Raw genomic sequence first — 23,375 nt, 5'->3', positions numbered from 1 at the left:
GTTGTCGTTGCGTACACAATCACACACACACAATCAGGCTCACACACACACACACACACACACACACACACACACACACACACACACACACACACACACACACACACACACACACACACACACACACACACACACACACACACACACACACACACACACAAACACACACATGCTACCACTCAAGCACCAAGACACACACACACACACACACACACACACAGTTCTCTGAATATAGCCTTTTCATCGTAATTTCGGAGGAGAAACTCTAGTTATAAAAGAACTAAGATCAGAGAGAATAACTGATATTGTGTAATTTTAAAGAACCGACAATATTCAGTAAAACAAAGAAGTGCTTACTGTATGTAAATATTATGTGCCTTCTGGAAGAATTATTATCCTTTTGTCTATACAGATAATTCGGTTAAAATAGCCAGTGGATAACTTTCAAATTAAACTAAAACTCACTTTATTTCCTACAGAACAGCTTAAAGGTATACTTTACTGTGTTGCTGACAATAAAGAAATAAAACCCCTCTCCTCTCCTCAACTATTCACATATAAACCCTTTCTCAGGCTCTCCTCCAGGCTAGAAATCTAAAATTCAGATTGCCCCCAAAGAACAACCACTTCTTTACTTAAAAATTCTCAATTTGCCCCGACACAGCGCCATATTGCATTGAATGGTTTTGTAAAGCTTCAGTAATTAACAAAGCCATATAAAATCAACTCTGTGGAGTGCATTGAACTGTTTTTATGTCTGACTGTTCGGTGAAGTGTACAGAGCGACATGTACGTGGGACAGCTTTTAAGCATTTCATGGAGAGTGACAGTCCTTGTTTAACCCTTTGAAGAGAACGCTTCAACGTACCTTAAACCCCACATGAACATTAACCACACAAATAATATAAAAAGCTTTTTAAATGACAAATAGATCTGGTCCTTCCACATCGATCAGACAAAGGGCAGGATTCAATCTGTATCGTGGAATATCCACGTCAAAATGTAAAGACAATTTCTGATTGAGTCGACATATGCAGCGTTTAAATTTCAACGCAGCTCTACCGCGATACTTCAGCAATACGGATTGAATTCAGCCAATCATTGTTCTGTTTAAATTGAGTTAAGATGTCCCAAGATGTCTTAACCCTCTCTCTCTCTCTCTCTCCCTCTCTCGTTCTCTCACCCACCCCTCTCTCTCTACCCCTCTCTCCATCCCTCTCTCTCATCTCTCTTGTTGTTGATAATTAGGTTATCAGGTGTTTAACTGGCTGTAATTAGATTCTACACCTCACAGCTGGCCCTCTGATAGGTGGGGAATAAGATGCCTGGCTCAGAATTAACATGTCATTATGAAACTGATTGAATCGCTGGGAAACACACGACATGGGTTCAATGGCGATAGGGTTTCTTTCTGGGCTTTGATTGGGCAATGGATCATGGGGAAAAAGTGTAGTGTCTTGAGTTTATCTCAATCGTCTAAAAGGGCTTCACTGACGTGAAAGACCAAAGTAAAAACCTGGTAGGCTTCCTTCATACTGGTCGGCTTCCACCATACTGGTCACCTTCCACCATACTGGTCGGCTTCCACCATACTGGTCGGCTTCCTTCATACTGGTAGGCTTCCACCATACTGGTCTGCTTCCACCATACTGGTCGGCTTCCTTCATACTGGTCGGCTTCCACCATACTGGTAGGCTTCCACCATACTGGTCGGCTTCCTTCATACTGGTAGACTTCCACCATACTGGTCGGCTTCCACCATACTGGTAGGCTTCCACCATACTGGTAGGCTTCCACCATACTGGTCGGCTTCCACCATACTGGTCGGCTTCCACCATACTGGTAGGCTTCCACCATACTGGTAGGCTTCCTTCATACTGGTCGGCTTCCACCATACTGGTAGGCTTCCACCATACTGGTAGGCTTCCTTCATACTGGTCGGCTTCCACCATACTGGTAGGCTTCCACCATACTGGTAGGCTTCCTTCATACTGGTCGGCTTCCACCATACTGGTCGGCTTCCACCATACTGGTAGGCTTCCACCACACATTGGTGGAAAAAGTACCCAATTGTCATACTTGAGTAAAAGTAAAGATACCGTAATATAAAATTACTCAAGTAAAAGTAACCCAGTAAATGTCTACTTGAGTAAAAATCTAAAAGTATTTGGTTTAATATATACTTAAGTATCAAAAGTAAATGTAATTGCTAAAATATACTTAAGTTTTAAAAGTAAAAGTATAAACCATTTCACGTCTCCAGACAGACAGCACCATTTTTCTTATATTAAGCCAGACAGCACCATTTTATTTTGTATTTTTATTTAAGGACAGCCAGGGGTACACTCCAAAATTCAGACACCATTTACAAATGAAGCATGTGTGTTGAGTGAGTCCACCAGATCAGAGGCAGTAGGGATGACCAGGGATGTTCTGTTGATACATTAAGTGTGTGTTTTTGACTATGTTTATGTCCTGCTAAGCATTCAAAATGTAACGAGTCCTTTTGGGTGTCAAGGAAAATGTATGGAGTGAAAAGTACAATATTTTCTTAAGGAATGTAGTGAAGTAAAAGTAAAAGTAGTCAAACATATAAATAGTAAAGTAAAGTACAGATACCCCAAAAAACAACTTCAGTTGAACGTATTTTTACTTAAGTACTTTACACCACTGCCACCATACTGCTTTTACCTTTACTATGTTTTCAGAGAAGAGACAAAGGGCTGAGGCTTCTTTATCATTTATCATTTGCATTCAGATGCAAATAGGTACAGTATTCTGGATATAGTGCAGCTGCAAATAGGTGCAGTATTCTGGATATAGTGCAGCTGCAAATAGGTACAGTATTCTGGATATAGTGCAGCTGCAAATAGGTACAGTATTCTGGATATAGTGCAGCTGCAAATAGGTACAGTATTTTGGATATAGTGCAGCTGCAAATAGGTGCAGTATTCTGGATATAGTGCAGCTGCAAATAGGTACAGTATTCTGGATATAGTGCAGCTGCAAATAGGTACAGTATTTTGGATATAGTGCAGCTGCAAATAGGTGCAGTATTCTGGATATAGTGCAGCTGCAAATAGGTGCAGTATTCTGGATATAGTGCAGCTGCAAATAGGTGCAGTATTCTGGATATAGTGCAGCTGCAAATAGGTGCAGTATTCTGGATATAGTGCAGCTGTAAATAGGTACAGTATTCTGGATATAGTACAGCTGCAAATAGGTACAGTATTCTGGATATAGTGCAGCTGCAAATAGGTACAGTATTCTGGATATAGTGCAGCTGTAAATAGGTACAGTATTCTGGATATAGTACAGCTGCAAATAGGTACAGTATTTTGGATATAGTGCAGCTGTAAATAGGTACAGTATTCTGGATATAGTGCAGCGGTAAATAGGTACAGTATTCTGGATATAGTACAGATGTTTAGTTTAGAAGTACAGCACACACATCCAGTAACTTGCAAGTGCAGTGTCCAAAAAGTAAACCGATGAAAGAATGTCAAAAGCCCCCGTTTAAAACGTTAAAATGAGCATTCAGAAGTGTGCGGGTATCTACCGTAGCCTTCGTTCAAACTATGTATATACCAGTGTGTGTAGGTGCATTGTAAAGAACTCACAAGGACCATTAGAGCAGTACAGAACACATTGCTGTTTTTATTAAAGCCTTGACTGGCAATAATACTGAAAAAAGTGAACTCAGAACAGACGGTGCATGGCAAGCCCACGGCTTCTCTTTTTTTGTTTCCTTTGTTTATTTGTCATTTTTCTTCTTTTTTTTTGTAAGAGTACATCAACTCCTGCTTTTATTGTAGCATGAATAACATCAATAAAAGAGAAAAAGAAATATACAACTTATATTACACTGTGTTATGAACAAAATATAAATCTATAACTCTATGTTATATGTACATAATTATCGTTCTCCATTTGTCAAGTTGAGACGGTACGATACGTGTTTCTTTTTTACTAACTCTGACTTTGTTTTGAGCTCCACTCGTGACATTTGATTGTCTTCGTTATTATTATCATCATCTTCATCGCGATCATGGTCATCATCGTCGCTGTATCAGCCAACATCACTAGGGCCTATCATCCTGTCAACCTGCTCATGAAAAACGTTGGACTCTATTCATTAGTATAACTACAGCCCAATGTTTGTCCTGGTCAGGTCACATGGTCAGGCCACAAAACTCCTGGCCCTTAGTACGGTATAATACCTCAGCATGCGGCAGATCTAGCAAGCTGGGATGATTGTAACTTGTAACCCCCTCCCTTTCCCCTCACTGTCTAGCCTACTTATCTAACCTACAGCTTCCAGACAGAATACAGGACACCCTTTCTCCAGCATTAGGTCTCACCATGGCCTGATTGTGAGGTTGTCTATATGGCCACGTCTGATTGACTGTGAGGCTCACTATCTGGCAATAGGCATGGTTGTGATTGATTGTGTAAGAGTAAACATCTACAGCAAGCATGACTTGGCTGGGTCACTATCTGGCAGCACACCTGTAGAGTGAGTGGACATGGCTAATGGCTAGGCCATAGTGTGGAGCTAAAACAAAGTAAAGTCCCCAGAGTTCTGGAGTCACATAGATATGACAGGTCATCTTACTGAATGTCAGGTTATGCTGTAGAACATTGTTGGATAGGCAAAGTAAACACTGATTTTCCTATGGGTCACAAATGTGTGTGTTCTGATCATGTCCTAATTAGATTTTTTTTTTAATTACATTTGCACAACTGTGTCTGCTAATAATCTGTGTGTGTCTGCTGTGTCTGTGTGTGTCTGTGTCCGCCAGCCTCAACAATGTTCCACGGCATCTCAGTGAAAATAGCAACCCTAGTAAACGGGAGTCTCGCTCCTTTGTTCAGAGAAAACAGAATACAATAATATAACCGTTTTCTTTTATCTTCATAAAAAGAAAGAAAGTCGAAGAAACTTCACATTATACATGAACCATTACAAAATAAGAAATCACCTTCTTTTCTCTGACCACACAGAGTCTGAGTGCTTTTAGAAATGGGTTTGGACATAAAAGGGTTAAGTTGTCAAGCTGAGGGACGCAGATGGGGAGAGAGTTAGTGAATAGAAAGTCCAGTCTCCTTCACGAAGAGCGACAGCCGTTCGCTGGCTGCAGTCCGCGTCGCTCTACCTCCTCACACAGCGTCCATATAGGATTAATACTAAACAAACAGAACAAATAAAAACAGGAACCAAAAAAAAGCTAAATTACAAATAAAGTAAAAAGTAAAAGGACAACATTAGATGTAAATACTCTAAACCAGCTAAATATAATAATGCTTCATTGACCAAAGAATTTCATATTGGTCATGATAAACCCAATAGAGGCCAAAATAAATTATACTGTACATAACTTACTAAAACTTAAAGAAACGCTGACCATCATTATAGTTATTGTTAATAATATTATTACACTAGAGGCAGTTTGAATAAAAATAATAAAATACAGTATTCAAATACAAAGGAAACACTGACGTGCTGATATAACGATCAGCTCCTCCCAATAAGAACAGCAGGATGACGTGTTTTGGGGAATACGGACGGGGACAGAGTAAGACACAGGGGGACATAGAGGGGGACTCTCAGAAAGGGACAGAACGGGGACAGACAACAGAGACTCCTGTGCTTTAGTCAAACTAAATGACCCGTAGGCGCCCACAGGAACCCACCAAACTTCTAGAACAAAATACACACCAACTTTGTGTGATATCAGTTGGGAGTATTATGAGAGGATTTGGGTTGTGGGTAAGAGCTGTTGGCTTGTGGTGCTGGCTGGATCATTTGGCAGCGGAGTAGAGTTGTTATGGGGTTTCGATTGGGGAACTGGGGCTTTTGGATGTGTGTGTGTGTGAGTGTACAAGAGAGCCATAGGGCTTTCTCTGTCTCTGTACACCAGGATATTGAAGTTCTGGGGGCTCACAGGGGAAACTCCAGTGTTTCTGTTTGTCTTGGAAAGGGACAGAGTTCTGGGATCTAGTGCCTAGTGATGACTAAACCAGCTCACACAGACTAAACACACACACACGCACAGCGAGCTTGCTGACACACACTCTCACACACATACAAGGGGGTGTTTCATATCTAAAAGAAACCTTTCTTTGTACCTTCCAAAGACCCAAAGTCCTCATGATCAGAATAAAGGAAAGCCAAAGAAAAGTTAAAAGAACGAGAGTGTAAAAGGAGAGAAGAGGGTTGGTGTCTCATCACACAGTACTGTCCAAGCTGGCCCATGATGAGAGACTGAGGTCCCCCCCACAGTCCCCTGAAGTGAGCCGGTCCTCACTGTCCAACACATGGCGGTGGCCCTGACTGGACTGTCCCATTTTTACTCTCATAAGGGGAGTCACACACACACACACACACACACACACACACAGAGGGAGGATATCTGCTGACAGCTGAGTTGAAGAAAGAAGAATAATTCTAAATAAAAGTTTTGCTTTGACTTCTGTCAGGTGCTTTACAATGAAAAGGGAAACATTTCTATTTTGTATCTATTATTAAAACTGTAGCACAAAAACAACAAATCACATTCACAAGCCACTTGTTGGCACCGTGTACCTGAGTGAGAACATCATAGAACCAAGAAAAAAAAAAGCTGTTTTAAAAGTGTCTCTTTTATAAACAAACAGGTCGGCCATTTTAAAGTGTCTCTTTAATCAACTGACAGGCCTGCTGTTTTAAAAAATGTCTCTTTGAAGTCAAACTGGTCTAAAAGGTTGTTTTTTCGGTGTTTTCTCCTCATATAGTAGCTTACTCATGACATAATGTATATCTCATCTTGCCTCTATGGCGTACACAGCAGTAATACTCTAGTATACCTTGTAGTACTTTGTTAGTACGCTGTAGTACTGTGTAGTACTCAGCAGAAGTCACGGCAATCAGCTCGTCTCCTCCTAGACTCCAGTCTGTGTAACAGTCAGTGTGAGTGACAGGTCCTGTGCTTGATTTGATTGGTCGGTTGCTGGTATCGGGATTCCAATGGGAGGGGCTTGGCTCTGAGGTCCCAGAGTCCTTGTTGGTTAAGGGGTAAAGGAGGGCGAGGTTTGTGACATTGGATGTGATTGGATATAAGGGACGGATAGTCTCTCAGGATTGGTGGACGGACAGGGTTGTTCCCAGCAAGAAGCTGGGTAACTGATTCTGATTGGCTCTGCGTCCAGATTATTGGTGGTTGTCGTTATCGCTTCCATAATCTCCCTCCTCGTCCTCATAATCAAAGTCGTCGTACGCATCACCATTGCTGTCGTCCAATCGCAGCTCCTCCTGTTTGACTCGGGTCTCGTCTCCCTTGAGGCTGGGGTGGTAGGGGGTCTGGAGGGGTGGGGCGGCGTGCTCGGGGCTGCTGGACAGTGAGGAGTGCTCCGAGGGCATCTGGGGGGATGGCAAGCCTGCCAAGGAGAGGGCACCTGGGTACACCACGCCCGCCGAGGACAAGGGCAGCTGGGCCTGTTGTCTGGAGAAAACCACAACACAACAGTTAATACAGTATAATAACACAATATAATGTAGAAATCAGGATGAATAAAATGAAATCAGATGCATTTATACAGCTATTTTTACAGTCAACACAACGTGTTTTATAGTAAACTCAGACCACAAAGACAAGTTACACAACGGTGAGGAAATACTTTATCCCACAGTCAGAAGTGTGTGTGTGTGTGTGTGTGTGTGTGTGTGTGTGTGTGTGTGTGTGTGTGTGTGTGTGTGTGTGTGTGTGTGTGTGTGTGTGTGTGTGTGTGTGTGTGTGTGTGTGTGTGTGTGTGTGTGTGTGTGTGTGTGTGTGTGGTTTTGGTTGGTTACTCACTCACCCCACAGTGAAGTACTGTCTCATCTCCTGCCGGCGGTTCCTCATAATGGCCTTGTACTCTCCAATCCTCAGCTTCTTCCCGTCCACCAGACAGGTTCGTTTGGGCCGGGGTTTGTACTTGTAGTCTGGGTACTTCTCCAGGTGCTGCTTGCTCAGCCTGGCCTGCTCCTCATAGTACGGCTGCTTCTCCAGGTTAGTCATGGACTTCCAACGAGAACCTGGAGAGAGAGGAAGGGTGGGGGAGAGAGAGAGAGAGAGAGAGAGAGAGAGGGAGAGAGGGAGGGAAAGAGAGTTGAAAGCAGGTTAAGTGTTGTCCTCGTTCACTGTGCTCATCACATCACTAGAGTTCAAAATGAGTTCCTCACTCTTCCTGTTCACTTCAGTAACACAGGCATAGGTGCGCTAGCAGACACACACATACCAACACACATAAGCCTGCGAGCAGGCACGCAAGCAAGCACACAGCAAGCACACAGCAAGCACGCAAGCAAGCACACAGCAAGCACACAGCAAGCAAGCACGCAAGCAAGCACACAGCAAGCACACAGCAAGCACGCAAGCAAGCACACAGCAAGCACGCAAGCAAGCACACAGCAAGCAAGCACGCAAGCAAGCACACAGCAAGCACACAGCAAGCACACAGCAAGCATGCACGCGATTGTATTTAAATACAATGTGCACAATATGTTCCACAGCCTCTTTGCAGAAGGCCTACCCATTTTTAATCCCCCAAAACACATCTTCTCCAATCTGGCTCTTTACAGTATATCTGGCTGCAGTGCATACGCGTGCCTGTGTGTCTATCGTGCTCTGGCCCCAGTGTGTGTGGTGTATCTGGGCTGAATTTACACTCTGCTACTGCTGTATGTTAATGGGTAAAAGCTGTCTGTGCTGGCCTGGTTAGCTAGCACACTCCTTTCCCTTCCCTTCCCTGCTGGAATAGAAAACTCCTTCTGTTAACGTTCGAGAGCGGGCCCTTATTAAAACCAGATTTCCCAGTGTTATAAAACGTTTAGGAGCTCTTTAAAATGTCACAGACTGGAGTGCTTGTTTAATGCATAATGAATTATATCATCGTCGTTGAAGCTCTCCGTTCTCTCTCCAGAGCTAGTCATTAAGAGCTAGTTCCACAATACCGCTTCTTGTGAGGAAGTGGAACAGTGTGTGTGTGTGTGTGTGTGTGGGGATTGTGTCGCGTCTCTCTCCCAGCCTTAGAAGCTGTGTGTCTCTGGGGACCCCGCTAGGTTCCCAGCCCTCTGTCTCAGTAGCGCTGCTAGCTAACTACACTACAGATGTTCAGGCAACCAGAGATAAGGACGGGACAAAAGATGCTGTCAATCAGAGTGCCGCTGTCATAAAGAGAGACGGAGGTACGGTGTGCGATAGGGGCCACACAGAGCACAGTGACAATGGCTGAGTACTGATGTGGTGTGGCTAGGGAAGAAGGGAGACACACACACACACAAGAAATCAGGCAGGCAAGCATGCATACACACATGTACATAACTAAGCACATGGAGATGTAATCTCCATAGAGAGGAGTTGTAGGGGAAGAGGGCAGACAAATCATGTATTCTTCTGCACCTGAGGAACGCAGAGAGAGAGAGAGAGAGAGAGAGAGAGAGAGAGAGAGAGAGAGAGAGAGAGAGAGAGAGAGAGAGAGAGAAGCCTGGCCACAACACAAGGGATCAGCTCAATCAGGTTAACACACATTCTCACGCCTCTCTCCCTCTCTCTCTCCCTCTCTCTCTCTCTCTCTCTCCCTCTCTCTCTCCCTCTCTCTCTCTCTCTGCCATCTTCCACTCTCTCTCTATTCTTCCTTCTCTCCCCTCTCACACCCCTCTCTCCCTCCTCTACCCGTCTGGAGGGGGTCTTAGTCTTACCGAGGATTTTGCTGATGTTGGAGTTGTGCATGTCAGGGAAAGCCTGGAGAATCTTCCTCCTCTCATCCTTTGCCCAGACCATGAAAGCATTCATGGGTCGTTTAATGTGCGGTTCGCTGTTGCCTCGGCCCCGGGCCTCACGGAACATTCTGGAATCAGACACACTGGGGCTGCCTATGGGAGGGAGGAGGAGAGAGTGGATGTATACACATACATTAACACAATCCAACACACATCTTCATATATGCATAGAGTCTTAGACACACACACACACACACACACACACACACACACACACACACACACACACACACACACACACACACACACACACACACACACACACACACACACCATCTGAGTCTCCACTCATGGTGAAGTCCATCATGGCGTGGTTGAACTTCTCTCTGTCCTCTGACTGCTGCTTCAGCTGGTGGCTCAGACTCTCCAGGGCTGCCTTGTCCTGGAGAGAGACACACAGTCAGTCAGTCAGTCAGTCAACATGGACACCAATCAATCAATTCTCTATAGACAACCAATCAATCAATCTGTGGACACGTTAGACTGCCTAGTTCTCAGGGGGGGGGGGGAGCGAGACACAGGCGTCAGTCAATCGACATGTTAGGTTAAGATATCAGTCAATAACCAGGCTATAAAGCTATTGGTTAACACGTGTAGATACTGTGTGTTGGATGTGTGCCAGAGGGTGTGTGTACCTGTGTTGTTAGGCTTGCTTAGCGGGGGCAGAGGGCATAGTTAGTTGGCACTAAAGCATTATGCTCTGGTCTTTAATCAGCCTGTCTACGTGGCAGGGTGGAGACAAGATTGGCAGAGGGCAAGACTGGCACTGAAACAGGTAACAGCTGATGTCATTATGGGAATGACATTGAGATTGTGTCCATCTGCTGTGATTGGATGTGTGTGTGTATGAGTATGACTGTGGATGTGTGTGCGTATGAGTATGACTGTGTATGAGTATGACTGTGTATGACTGCGTATGTGTGTGTGATATATCTCAGCAGCCACCTGCATGGTTATGCTGGATGTCTATCTCCCCCTCTCTCTGAGGCCCTTGGGCTCGATCCATTAGAGAGAGGCACTCCACACACACACACACACACACACACACACACACACACACACACACACACACACACACACACACACACACACACACACACACACACACACACACACAGTGAAGGGCCACACAGCACAAGCCCCTGCGTATTTATTACAGACAATAAAAGGCTGATTGACTTTCCATTTACATGGCTAATGCAACCAGCTGAAACACACACACACACACAAACACCCCCCCCACACACACACTCTTCCCCAACCCCAGAGCCTGCATTTACAGCTTAATTATACGATTAGAATCCATCCCAAAAACAGTGCATCTTTAAAAACCCCACTCCAGCCCTGGCCTAACCATTAGGAGATGACCCAGCCAGACTGGCACCAGCCTAATGAAATGCATGTCTCTGTTTTACAGCACTACAATTTAATTGTTCAGCTGAGATAATTCCTCAGATTTGAATAAATATCATCGCTAAAGAGAGGGAACGAGCGGAGACGGAGAGAGAGGCGGGGAGAGAGAGTGGAGACAGTGTGAAAGAGAGAGAACAAGTGAGAGAAAGGGATTTGTCTGCGTGAAACTATTTCAGGGAAAAATGCTGCAGAGATGACTTGCGGCGAAACAAGTGACACCAGAAAACCCCCTGTCCCAGATAGTAAAGCACTGTGTCATTGTATGTATGGAAAGTTCACTGCAACCTCAACGCCAATCAATCCCGAACCATTTAAAGGGTTGAAGAATGGTTTATTGATATCAATAACCACTTAAGGTCCTACTGACTGAGGGTCTATGGGTAATAAAACCGATATCATTTCTAGGACATAACTACGGCAGAGAAAGACAGCATGACTGTGTTAGACCCAAAGCCTCTCTCTAAGTCAGAGTCGAGAATAAGTTGTTTAACAAACCGAAAGCAAAATTATTTATTGTAATCAATGTAATACAATCACATTAATAGGTACTGTACAATAACCTTATAAAACGGACACCCAGGCATCATGTGCTACAGAGGTAACCTTCAGTCATGAGTTATGATATAGTAGTCAACCTACACATTGGTTATGTGTTAGAAATCAACTGGTCATGGTTTGCTCTATTTGAAACTATTCAACTATAGAGGACTGAGAGGAGTGGAGGATTATTCTTCTAATGTTGTTCATCCTGCTTCATCCATCCACCCAGCAATGAGAGGGAGAGAGGGAGAGAGGGAGGGAGAGAGAGAGAGAGAGAGAGAGAGAGAGAGAGAGAGAGAGAGAGAGAGAGAGAGAGAGCTGTTGAATGTCAGCAGTGCAGATGCTCTTTAAGACCCAGCACGCTGCCGTGTGTGTGTGTGTGTGTGTGTGTGTGTGTGTGCACCAGCTGACTCCCAGTGTGTTTAACAAATAACCACAATTTAGCCACGCTGCCGAGGAGCGGGCGCCGTCACTTCGTATTAACGTCTCCTCGACGCTTCGCTAGCAGGCTCCCCGCGCCCTCCTCCTGCCTCCTCCTGCACCCCCTTACCTCCCCCTTACCTCCAGCCTCCCCAACACCCACCCTGCCCCCAGCACGCCTCACAGACACACACACACACACACACACACACACACACACACACTCATTACCTCAGCCAAGGGTTTCTCTAGCTGAGTAATTTATCTTTACTGCTTTCATTACACAGCTTATTGACAATTATGACAGTTCCGACATATTCACATAATGCTGAATTACATTTGATCTTAATGCATCGTGTTATATCATATTACAATATATTGTGTTGTAATATATTTTTATAAAGGTGATTTATAATAGAATATGACATTATATTACATCGTATTGCATCACATTGTAGGATAATATAGTACATTGTGCATTGCAGTACTTTGTCGATTATTGCATTTTTTTTATGGGAAAAAAAAGGTAATTTAGCAAACGCTGTTATCTAGAGAGCGTCTGGGTTGGTAAAGTGCTGGATCAGTTGTTTTAGTATTATATCTCTTTTGATCATAACGTAGCTACTTTTCTAGAGGGGAATTTGCTCCTATTTGTTAAATGTAATGTGATGCTACAGGGTTATCTCCTGTTAGTAGTATGAGGACAGAAGGCATGTGGTTGTGTTTAATAAAAGAATAGTTGGAAGGTTAAGGATGTACTAACATATCTGACCTTGTCGGAGCGTCCGTTGTTGAGGCTGAGGTTGTTGACGGCGGCCACCTTGGCGTCCAACACCTGCTGTTCTCTCTTCAGCTGCTCCTTCATCTGCCTGGCTTCAGCGAAGGCCTTGGTCACAGCCTCGTGGTCGTTCAGATAGCCCCCCGAGGACAGGGACGACAGCAGGTCTGGAGAGACACACAGAAGAGCATGGTCCTATTAAATATCAGGAAATATCAGGAATTCGTTTATTATATATATATTTCTGTGTATTTAAGTTTGAATTAAATAATATGTATAAAAAAAAATATAGAATCAAAATAGAATTGACTAGAACTGTGATTGTTGAACTGTAAATGGGAACTATGTCTCTGTTTGTCAGATTGCAGATTGCGCCAGCTCTTTTAAAGATAAACTATTTGGATGTAAATAGTCTCTACGGCCATCCAGAATAAACACTGTCCTGAACCCCTGTGAGGTAAATACATGACCAGACACAGAACCAGAGGGGACACACACACACACACACACACACACACACACACACACACACACACACACACACACACACACACACACACACACACACACACACACACACACACACACACACACACACACACGCACGCACGCAGTCGCACACCCACCCGGACACCGACTGACCAGTTGACTGCTAAGGCTGTGTGTGTGACTCAGTTTGTACCTGTTGGCAGGTCTGCTCTCTCTTAGCCTCCACTGAGAGACAGAGACTTTCAGATCACACACACCCATACACATACAGACACCCCTGTCAAAACCCTGCCATTTTAAGTCTGGATGTTATTTACCGTGGTGAACGTCACTCCCACCCAGCGGCAGACAGAAACGCACGCAGAACGGTAAACACAGTGTGCATCGGCATCCTGACAGACCATCTAAAAGCCCAATCCCTCAAATCTCAAATCTCCACATCATTCAGATTTATTTAAAAGCTCCAGCAGTCCTCCTGAAAGAGGATACAGGCTTTTTGTTGCACAAATACACACACACATGCATGCCCGCTCGCTCGCACACACACAAACACACACACACCTCCTTTCCGCCTGCCTGTCCACACTCGCAAACACACACATTCCCTCACTATCCATTTATTATTTTTCATCCAAAAGCTTATGGAATTCTTTGAAGAGTAGAAAAGCGCAGGCAGCATCCCGGAGGATTACTCCTATTAAACCCAAAAAGCCTGCTAATTTTTCCCTCTGGAAAAATCTGCCTAACACATATCAAAGATGATTCAATATGATTCTCTGCTTCTTTTCAGCATTGTTATTTGTGTTATTGCAGCAGCTTAGTGGACGGAGTGGCAGCAGCATCTGCTGTGTGACTGTGAGAGGCGGGAGGTCAGAGGGAGGGATGAGGGATGAGGGAGGCCGTGCTATCGCTCTCTCTCCATCTCTGGGTTAGCTCTAACAAAGAGCTGCTCCAAGCTTATGGCCCTTTATCTGTCACTAATCCCTCCTGCTAATGCCATCTCAGGCCAGATTACGCTCTCAGATTTGTAATGACAGAGGAGTGAACTCTTACAGTAGTCATAACCGCAAAATCTGATGCGGAGGGCTGGAGAGGGTGAGGCCGCTGGGGTGGTCTGTGATGTTTGGCTTGCTGGATGGTAGTGGGTTTTAATCTGGATACAGTGTGTGTGTGTGTGTGTGTGTGTGTGTGTGTGTGTGTGTGTGTGTGTGTGTGTGTGTGTGTGTGTGTGTGTGTGTGTGTGTGTGTGTGTGTGTGTGTGTGTGTGTGTGTGTGTGTGTGTATATAGAAATAGGGGATGTGAACGTGTGTGTGCGTGTGAGCAGAGACGGACTGTGTCTGCGTTCTTCTCTCTTTTTATGTGTGTGTGTGTGTGTGTGTGAGTGTGTGTGCACTGTGTGTGTGTCCTTGAGTGTCTGATTGCCAACCTAGGCATGACCCAGATAGGAGGGCTGGGGCCAACAGTGAGACCCAGCCAGAGCCCAAACCCTACCCAACCCTGCAGCCTCACTCTGCCCTGGCCTGGCAATAACGATTCAGAGTGGCCACACACACACTGTTGAAATTAGAGAGTCATACAGAGTGGGTCTCAGCAGTAGAGGTCACAGACACTGACAGGCTTTCAGAGTTCAGTCCTTCAGATCAGACTCTCTGAGACAGTCATTGAGGAGAGTTTGGATTGTGGGCGATAGACTGATAGAGGACAGATGCTGTGAGGAAACTGGACAGAGAGGACCATGCACACATACACCCCGCCTCAACACACACACACACACACACACACACACACACACACAGAATAATAAATCCATTGAAAGTCATAAATCCCTGTCTCTCTGTGTTTGACTGCAATAGCTAACAACGTGAATCTTCTTCTGGCTTGCTAAACACTCTAACAGGAACAGATGGAAACAGACTGTGTGCCGTGGCAGCAGACAGACACTCATTGTGATCTAAATGAAACGGCTTGCCTCAACATATTCCATCTGAAACTTTACAACCTAATCCATTTGTCAGAACAAAAAACATCTGGGACGTAAATCCACTAATCTGCTATTAAATCCTGCGATTTGTTGAAAAACACTGAGATTAGAAAGAATACAAGTTAGAAATGCCCAACTGCTGCGAGAGGAGGAAGGGTGTGTGTATTATAATGTGTGTGTGTGTGTATTATAATAGCTGTGTGTGTGTGTGTGTGTATGTATGTGTGTGCGTTCTAACAGCCGTGTCGTGTGTTTATAATAGCCTTGCGGTGTGCGTGTGTGTGTCTGCTGTTATTGTGTTATTAATGCAGGTTGTTATGTGTGTATCGCTCAGTAAGAGGCTTGTCTAATCTCATCTGTGATAAGTCCCGTCTGTCACACAGCTACTCTATTCATCTGAAAATCACTCTCCTCTTCCATCACTCCATTTCCCCTCCTATCCTTCACACTCCTCCATCTCTCCACCTCCTCCTTTTCCTCCTCCTTTACCTCCTCCTTCTCCTATTCAAACCCCCGCTTAACCATCCATGCCTCTCTGATGCTAATAAATGCTTCACAATAATATACCCTACAGGCATACACAATGGGAAAACATAGCCTACACTAATATAGCATATCATTTTTGTTTGTTTGTTTTGTTACTTTTACCCCTTTTTTCGTGGTATCCAATTGGTAGTTACAGTCTTGTCTCATCGCTGCAACTCCCGTACAGACTCAGGAGAGGCGAAGGTCAAGAGTCGTCCGTCTTCCGAAACACAACCCAACCAAGCCAAGCCGTACTGCTTCTTGACACAATGCCCATTTAACCCGGAAGCCAGCCGCACCAATGTGTTGGAGGAAACACCGTACACCTGGTGACCGCATCAGCGTGCACTGCGTCCGGCTCGCCACAGGAGTCGCTAGTGCACGATGGGACAAGGATATCCCTGCCGGCCAAACCCTCCCTTAACCCGGACGACGCTGGGCCAATTGTGCGCCGCCCCATGGGTCTCCAGGTCGTGGCCGGCTGCGACAGAGCCTGGACTCGAACCCAGAATCTCTAGTGGCACAGCTAGCACTACGATGCAGCACCTTAGACCACTGCACCACTCGGGAGGCCTAATTACAGGTCAATGTAGTCAATTAACTATTATTGTAGCATGAATAAATGACTTAAAACACTACTTAATGGTGATGTGAGTGAAATAAATTACACTAATGTGTATACATTAATTATATCACATTAATGTACATACTTAAAATATCTACTACTACTAATATTATTATTCTTAATGTTATTATTGTTATTATTATATTACTACCACTATTACTACTTATTCTATAATGGATTCAATCTTTTTTTCCCCCCTCATCAATCTACACACAATACCCCATAATGACATCACAATAAACCCATAATGACATGACAATAACCCATAATGACATCACAATACCCCATAATGACATCACAATACCCCATAATGGTAAAGCAAAAACAGGTTTTTAGACATTTTTTATATATATATATTTTTTTTAACCTGGAAATATCACATTTACATAAGTATTCAGACCCTTTACTCAGTACTTTGTTGAAGCTCCATTGTCAGCGATTACAGACTTGAGTCTTATTGGGTATGACGCTACAAGCTTTGCACACCTGTATTTGGGGAGTCCCCCATTATTCTCTGCGGATCCTCTAAAGCTCTGTCAGATTGGATGGGGAGCGTCGCTGCAAAGCTATTTTCAGGTGTCTCCAGAGATGTTCGATTTGGTTTAAGTCCAGGCTCTGGCTGGGCCATTCAAGGACATTCAGAGACTTGTCCCGAAGCCACTCCTGAGTTGTCTTGCCTGTGTGCTTAGGGTCGTTGTCCTGTTGGAAGGTGAACCTTCGCCCCCAGTCTGAGCTCCTGAGCGCTCTGGAGCAGGTTTTCATCAAGGATCTCTCTGTACTTTGCTCCGTTTATCTTTCCCTCTATCCTGACTAGTCTCCCAGTCCCTGCCGCTGCATAACATCCCCACAGATGATGCTGTCACCACCATGCTTCACCGTAGGGATGGTATTGGCCAGGTGATGAGCGGTGCCTGGTTTCCTCCAGACGTGACGCTTGGCATTCAGGCCAAAGAGTTCAATCTTGGTTTCATCAGACCAGAGAATCTTGTTTTCATGGTCTAAGAGTCCAGTCCTTTAGGTGCCTTTTGGCAAACTCCAGGCAGGCTGACGAGCATTTTACTGAGGAGGGGCTTCCGTCTGGCCACTCTACTATTAAGGCCTGACTAGTGGAGTGCTGCAGAGATGGTTGTCCTTCTGGAAGGTTCTCCCATCTCCACAGAGGAACTCTGGCGCTCCCTGACCAAGGCCCTTCTCCCCCGATTGCTCAGTTTGGCCAGGCAGTCAGCTCTAGGAAGAGTCTTGGTGGTTCCAAATTTCTTCCATTTAAGAATGATGAAGGCCACTGTGTTCTTGGGGACCTTCAATGCTGCAGACATTTTTTGATATCCTTCCCCAGATCTGTGCCTCGACACAATCCTATCTCACAGCTCTACGGACAATTCCTTTAACCTCATGGATAGGCTTTGACATGCACTGTCATCTGTTGGACCTTATATAGACAGGTGTGTGCCTTTCGAAATCATGTCCAATCAATTGAATTTACCATAGGTGGACTTCAATCAAGTTGTAGAAACATCTCAAGGATGATCAATGGAAACAGGATGCACCTGAGCTCAATTTTGAGTCTCATAGCAAAGGGTCTAAATACTTATGTAAATAGGTTTGTTTAAATGTATTTTTATACATTTGCAAAAATTTCCAAAAATCTATTGTGTGTAGATTGATGAGATTTCTTTAAAAAAAAATCTGAAATGTGGAAAAAGTGAAGGGGTCTGAATACTTTCTGAATGCACTCTATATATATATATATATATATATATATATATATATATATATATATATATATATATATATATATATATATATATATATTATATTATATGTGTGTGTGTGTGTGTTATGTTGAATTTGTGTATGCGTGGTGAGTAGGTGCAGTCCCTTACCTATGGAGCTGACTCTGGACGGTGGTCCTCCGATGCTGGAGGGGGCTGTGCTGTGTTTCATGGATCCGGTGCTATGGTGACCCAGCTTCATGGTGGGGACCTGTGGGGAAGCGGGGGAGGTGGGTGACTTGCTCTCGCTTGCTGTCTTAGGCTTGGACGACAGGTTCAGGGGCTGAGCACCCTCATCCTGCAAAATCAAAACACACCAGTTGTGGCCTAGTGGTCGCTGGGTGGGTTCAACCAATCACTGAGGATCACCTCAGACGTTTGCCCAATCAGAAGGCTTGGATTGGATTCTACAGCAAGGCAGAGTGGACAAACATGTGTCCCATATGGCTCAAACCACAGGATAAGATTCCCAAACAAAGCTAATAAACATACTATATTCCCCATGCCATGGAAGAGAGTCATGCACATTCTCTGCCTCCTGAAAGAGGTCCTGCACATGCAATGACTCAAGCTGAGAATTGATGCTCGTGAGTCGTGTACATGCCACACAGAAGAGGACATGCATAGCACACTTATAAAATATATTATCCACAGCACACGACAAATACTATGTTTCATAAGGACACCACAAGGGCCCCTGTCAGACACTTAACCTCTTCAAGGTCGACCATTAAGTACAGCTGAGAGCTTTTACAATGGCTCATAAGAAAGGGGACGGAAAAAACAAGAATATAGAAAAATGCTAGTTTTTTGGGGGTTGATTAAAAGGCAACATGTAAAGACTCTCTGAGAGATGTGACCTGTTGAGTTTCAGCAGCAGACCACTTAGTCGAAGACACGGATTCACAGCCTCTCATCAAGTCTAGATGAGGAGTTTCACTTTCCCAAGTGCAGGATATTGGCAGACTTGAGGAAGACAACAGCAGTAGACAACAGTAGGAGCTTCAAGTGTCAAACTCAGGCTGGCTGTGTGTGTGTGTGTGTGTGTGTGTGTGTGTGTGTGTGTGTGTGTGTGTGTGTGTGTGTGTGTGTGTGTGTGTGTGTGTGTGTGTGTGTGTGTGTGTGTGTGTGTGTGTGTGTGTGTGTGTGGCTGTGTGTGTGTGTGCGGGGGGGGAGTTGCCATGTGGTAGCTACAGTATATCAATTCATTTCCATGTGGATCTCCACCCATGAAGGGTTATCACGTTAGTCACCGAGGCAGGATCCCCCCCCGCTGATGACATAATCCAATCAGAGGAAGCGGTCTGGTCACGTGGCAGGAAGGAGAGAATTAGATCACGGAGAGATGGCCAGATGTACGCAGCCACTGTGTCTGATTGAAACACAGCAATTAACACTCACACACAACAGGGGGTAAAGTATTCATGGTTAGCTAGGAATACATCTAGAACAGGGGTCGGTAACAAGCGGACCACTGGCCCCCCAACGGTTCGTTTTTGGGGGGACATTTTAGTTTTTGTTCAGAAAAGACTGTAAAATCACCAGGAATTCATCTTAAAATTATTTTAATGTAGGAAATCTGTTCCCAAGTATTCCCACAAATAAAAATAGAGACATACAGTATGTGATTGTGTCTCAATGTAATGAAGTTATGAAACGATAATGTTATTTAAAAAAAAATACAATCTCTTTTTGGGCTTAATTGTGGTCCTTTGCAGTGTACGATTGATTCGAATTGCGTTCCGGCCCCACGACCATCCCCTCAAAAATAGTCTGCGGCTGAATCTAGTGGCCTACCCCTGATCTAGTGTGTGATTCATCCAGGGATCCACCAGGGATCCACCAGGCCCAATCCTGCTTAGCTTCACAGGCAAACCAGAGGAGAGATGCTGTGTAATATGGCTGTTAATAGTGACTTTGTCTGATTATGAGCATTCCACAACTCAATTAAGACCTCTCTCTCTCTCTCGCTCTGTCTCTCCTTCTTTGTCTCTCTCTCTTTCTCTCTGTCTGTATTGTAACAGGATTCCCCTCATTAGAGGTATCTGTGTGAAAGCAGGGAGAACCCCAAAGATGTCTTCACTAGGCTTGGAGACAATAGAGTTAACATTAGTAAGACCTGCTCACAGGCTCTCACTATTGAATCGTGACCATATTATTGTACAGTGGGCTTTACTCACCTCTGAATGGGAGAAGAAGAGAGTCGTGCATATTTATTACAGATAATGCCTCTGTCTCTCCTCTCCTCCCTTCCCAGTGCTCTGGATTGGGGTCTTTTGGTAAAGAGACAAATCCTTAGGTGGGAAGTTGCCAACATGGATAATACCAGTGTATTGGAGGAATTAGTTGAGACTCAGACTCTGAGAAGCTTGGGCCTCGATGTGTGTGTGCCTGCGCTAGGCATTGTTAAAGGAGCTTTAAACCTCAGGACAGAGAACCTGTGTGAGGCTGAGAGAGAGAGAGAGAGAGAGAGAGAGAGAGAGAGAGAGAGAGAGAGTAGAAACATAGACACATATGTAGATAGGAGATAGAGAGAGATAGACAGAGAGAGAGAAAGAGAGAGAGAGAGAGAGAGAGAGAGAGTGAGAGTAGAAACATAGATATGTAGATAGGAGATAGACAGAGAGAGAGAAAGAGAGAGAGAGAGAGAGAGAGAGAGCGAGAGAGAGAGTAGAAACATAGACACATATGTAGATAGGAGATAGAGAGAGAGAGAGATCCTGACTAGAACCAAAAAATTTGATCATATTACTCCAGTGTTAGCCTCCCTACACTGGCTTCCTGTTAAGGCAAGGGCTGATTTCAAGGTTTTACTGCTAACCTACAAAGCATTACATGGGCTTGCTCCTACCTATCTTTCCGATTTGGTCCTGCCGTACATACCTACACGTACGCTACGGTCACAAGACGCAGGCCTCCTAATTGTCCCTAGAATTTCTAAGCAAACGGCTGGAGGTAGGGCTTTCTCCTATAGAGCTCCATTTTTATGGAATGGTCTGCCTACCAATGTGAGAGACGCAGACTCAGTCTCAACCTTTAAGTCTTTACTGAAGACTTATCTCTTCAGTAGGTCCTATGATTAAGTATAGTCTGGCCCAGGAGTGTGAAGGTGAACGGAAAGGCTGGAGCAACGAACCGCCCTTGCTGTCTCTGCCTTGCCGGTTCCCCTCTTTCCACTGGGATTCTCTGCCTCTAACCCTTTTACAGAGGCTGAGTCACTGGCCTACTGGTGTTCTTCCATGCCGTCCATGGGAGGGGTGCGTCACTTGAGTGGGTTGAGTCACTGACGTGGTCTTCCTGTCTGGGTTGGCGCCCCCCCTTGGGTTGTGCCATGGCGGAGATCGTTGTGGGCTATACTCGGCCTTGTCTTAGGACGGTAAGTTGGTGGTTGGAGACATCCCTCTAGTGGTGTGGGGGCTGTGCTTTGGCAAAGTGGGTGGGGTTATATCCTGCCTGTTTGGCCCTGTCCGGGGTATCATCGGATGGGGCCACAGTGTCTTCTGATCCCTCCTGTCTCAGCCTCCAGTATTTATGCTGCAGTAGTTTATGTGTCGGGGGGCTAGGGTCAGTCTGTTACATCTGGAGTATTTCTCTTGTCTTATCCGGTGTCCTGTGTGTATTTAAATATGCTCTCTCTAATTCTCTCTTTCTCTCTTTCTGTCTTTCTCTCGGAGGACCTGAGCCCTAGGACCATGCCTCAGGACTACCTGGTATGATGACTCCTTGCTGTCCCCAGTCCACCTGGCCGTGCTGCTGCTCCAGTTTCAACTGTTCTGCCTGCGGCTATGGAACCCTGACCTGTTCACCGGACGTGCTTGTTGCACCCTCGACAACTACTATGATTATTATTATTTGACCATGCTGGTCATTTATGAACATTTTAACATTTTAACATTTTGACCATGTTCTGTTTTAATATCCACCCTGCACAGCCAGAAGAGGACTGGCCACCCCTCATAGCCTGGTTCCTCTCTAGGTTTCTTCCTAGGTTTTTGGCCTTTCTAGGGAGTTTTTCCTAGGGAGTTTTTCCTAGCCACCGTGCTTCTTTCACATGCTTTGCTTGCTGTTTGGGGTTTTAGGCTGGGTTTCTGTACAGCACTTTGAGAATATCAGCTGATGTACGAAGGGCTATATAAAAATAAATTTGATTTGATTTGATTTGATTAGATAGACAGAGAGACAGAAAGAGAGAGCGAGAGAGAGAGAGAGAGAGAGAGAGAGTGAGAGAGAGAGTGAGAGTAGAAACATAGATATGTAGATAGGAGATAGAGAGAGAGAGAGTAGAAACATAGATATGTAGATAGGAGATAGATAGGAGATAGAGAGAAAGAGTAGAAACATAGATATGTAGATAGGAGATAGAGAGAGAGATATAGAGAGATATAGAGAGAGAGAGAGAGCGCGCGAGAGAGAGAGCGAGAGAGCGAGAGAGAGATGTTCCAAAAAAGGTCCAGTCGCCTGGACCACAAATACAAATTCCATCTTGACACCGTTGTCCTAGTGCACACAAAAACTATACATACCTTGGCCTAAACATCAGTGCCACAGGTAACTTCCACAAAGCTGTGAACGATCTGAGAGACAAGGCAAGAAGGGCATTCTATGCCATCAAAAGGAATATAAAATTCGACATACGAATTAGGATCTGGATAAAAATACTTGAATCAGTTATAGAACCCATTGCCCTTTATGGTTGTGAGGTCTGGGGTCCGCTCACCAACCAAGAATTCACAAAATGGGACAAACACCAAATTGAGACTCTGCAAAAATATCCTCCGTGTACAACGTAGAACACCAAATAATGCATGCAGAGCAGAATTAGGCCGATACCCGCTAATTATCAAAATCCAGAAAAGAGCCGTTAAATTCTACAACCACCTAAAAGGACGCCAATAAAGCCCCTTGAATTGAATTTAATTGAATTGAAAGAGAGAAGAAACATAGATAGATAGGAGAGAGAGACAGACGGAGAGACAGACGGAGAGAGAGCGAGAGAGAGAGAGACAGACAGACAGACAGACAGACAGACAGA

At 44.6% G+C, this 23,375-nt stretch overlaps 1 protein-coding gene across 14 annotated transcripts in view; it reads right to left on the bottom strand.

Moving 5' to 3' along the window:
* Window positions 1-3,637: 3,637 nt before the first annotated feature.
* Window positions 3,638-23,375, bottom strand: part of LOC106576150 (transcription factor SOX-5) — a 383,455-nt gene continuing 363,717 nt past the window's right edge. For 6 of the 14 annotated variants that reach the window (XM_045699762.1, XM_045699759.1, XM_045699765.1 and 3 more), the window contains 6 exons: window positions 18,455-18,641; window positions 12,936-13,117; window positions 10,073-10,181; window positions 9,719-9,892; window positions 7,837-8,053; window positions 3,638-7,481 (listed from right to left, as the gene is read on the bottom strand). In XM_045699762.1, the coding sequence (XP_045555718.1) occupies window positions 7,190-7,481; window positions 7,837-8,053; window positions 9,719-9,892; window positions 10,073-10,181; window positions 12,936-13,117; window positions 18,455-18,641 (1,161 nt within the window). In that variant the 3' untranslated portion in view covers window positions 3,638-7,189. Of the gene's footprint in view, window positions 7,482-7,832; window positions 8,054-9,718; window positions 9,893-10,072; window positions 10,182-12,935; window positions 13,118-18,454; window positions 18,642-23,375 lie in introns of all 14 variants that reach the window. The other 8 variants (XM_045699761.1, XM_045699769.1, XM_045699770.1 and 5 more) reach the window with 4 other exon arrangements.

This window comes from Salmo salar, chromosome ssa17, assembly GCF_905237065.1.
Source record: "Salmo salar chromosome ssa17, Ssal_v3.1, whole genome shotgun sequence".
NCBI classification, from domain to species: domain Eukaryota; kingdom Metazoa; phylum Chordata; class Actinopteri; order Salmoniformes; family Salmonidae; genus Salmo; species Salmo salar.
This window is presented reverse-complemented; position numbering and strand designations above follow the sequence as displayed.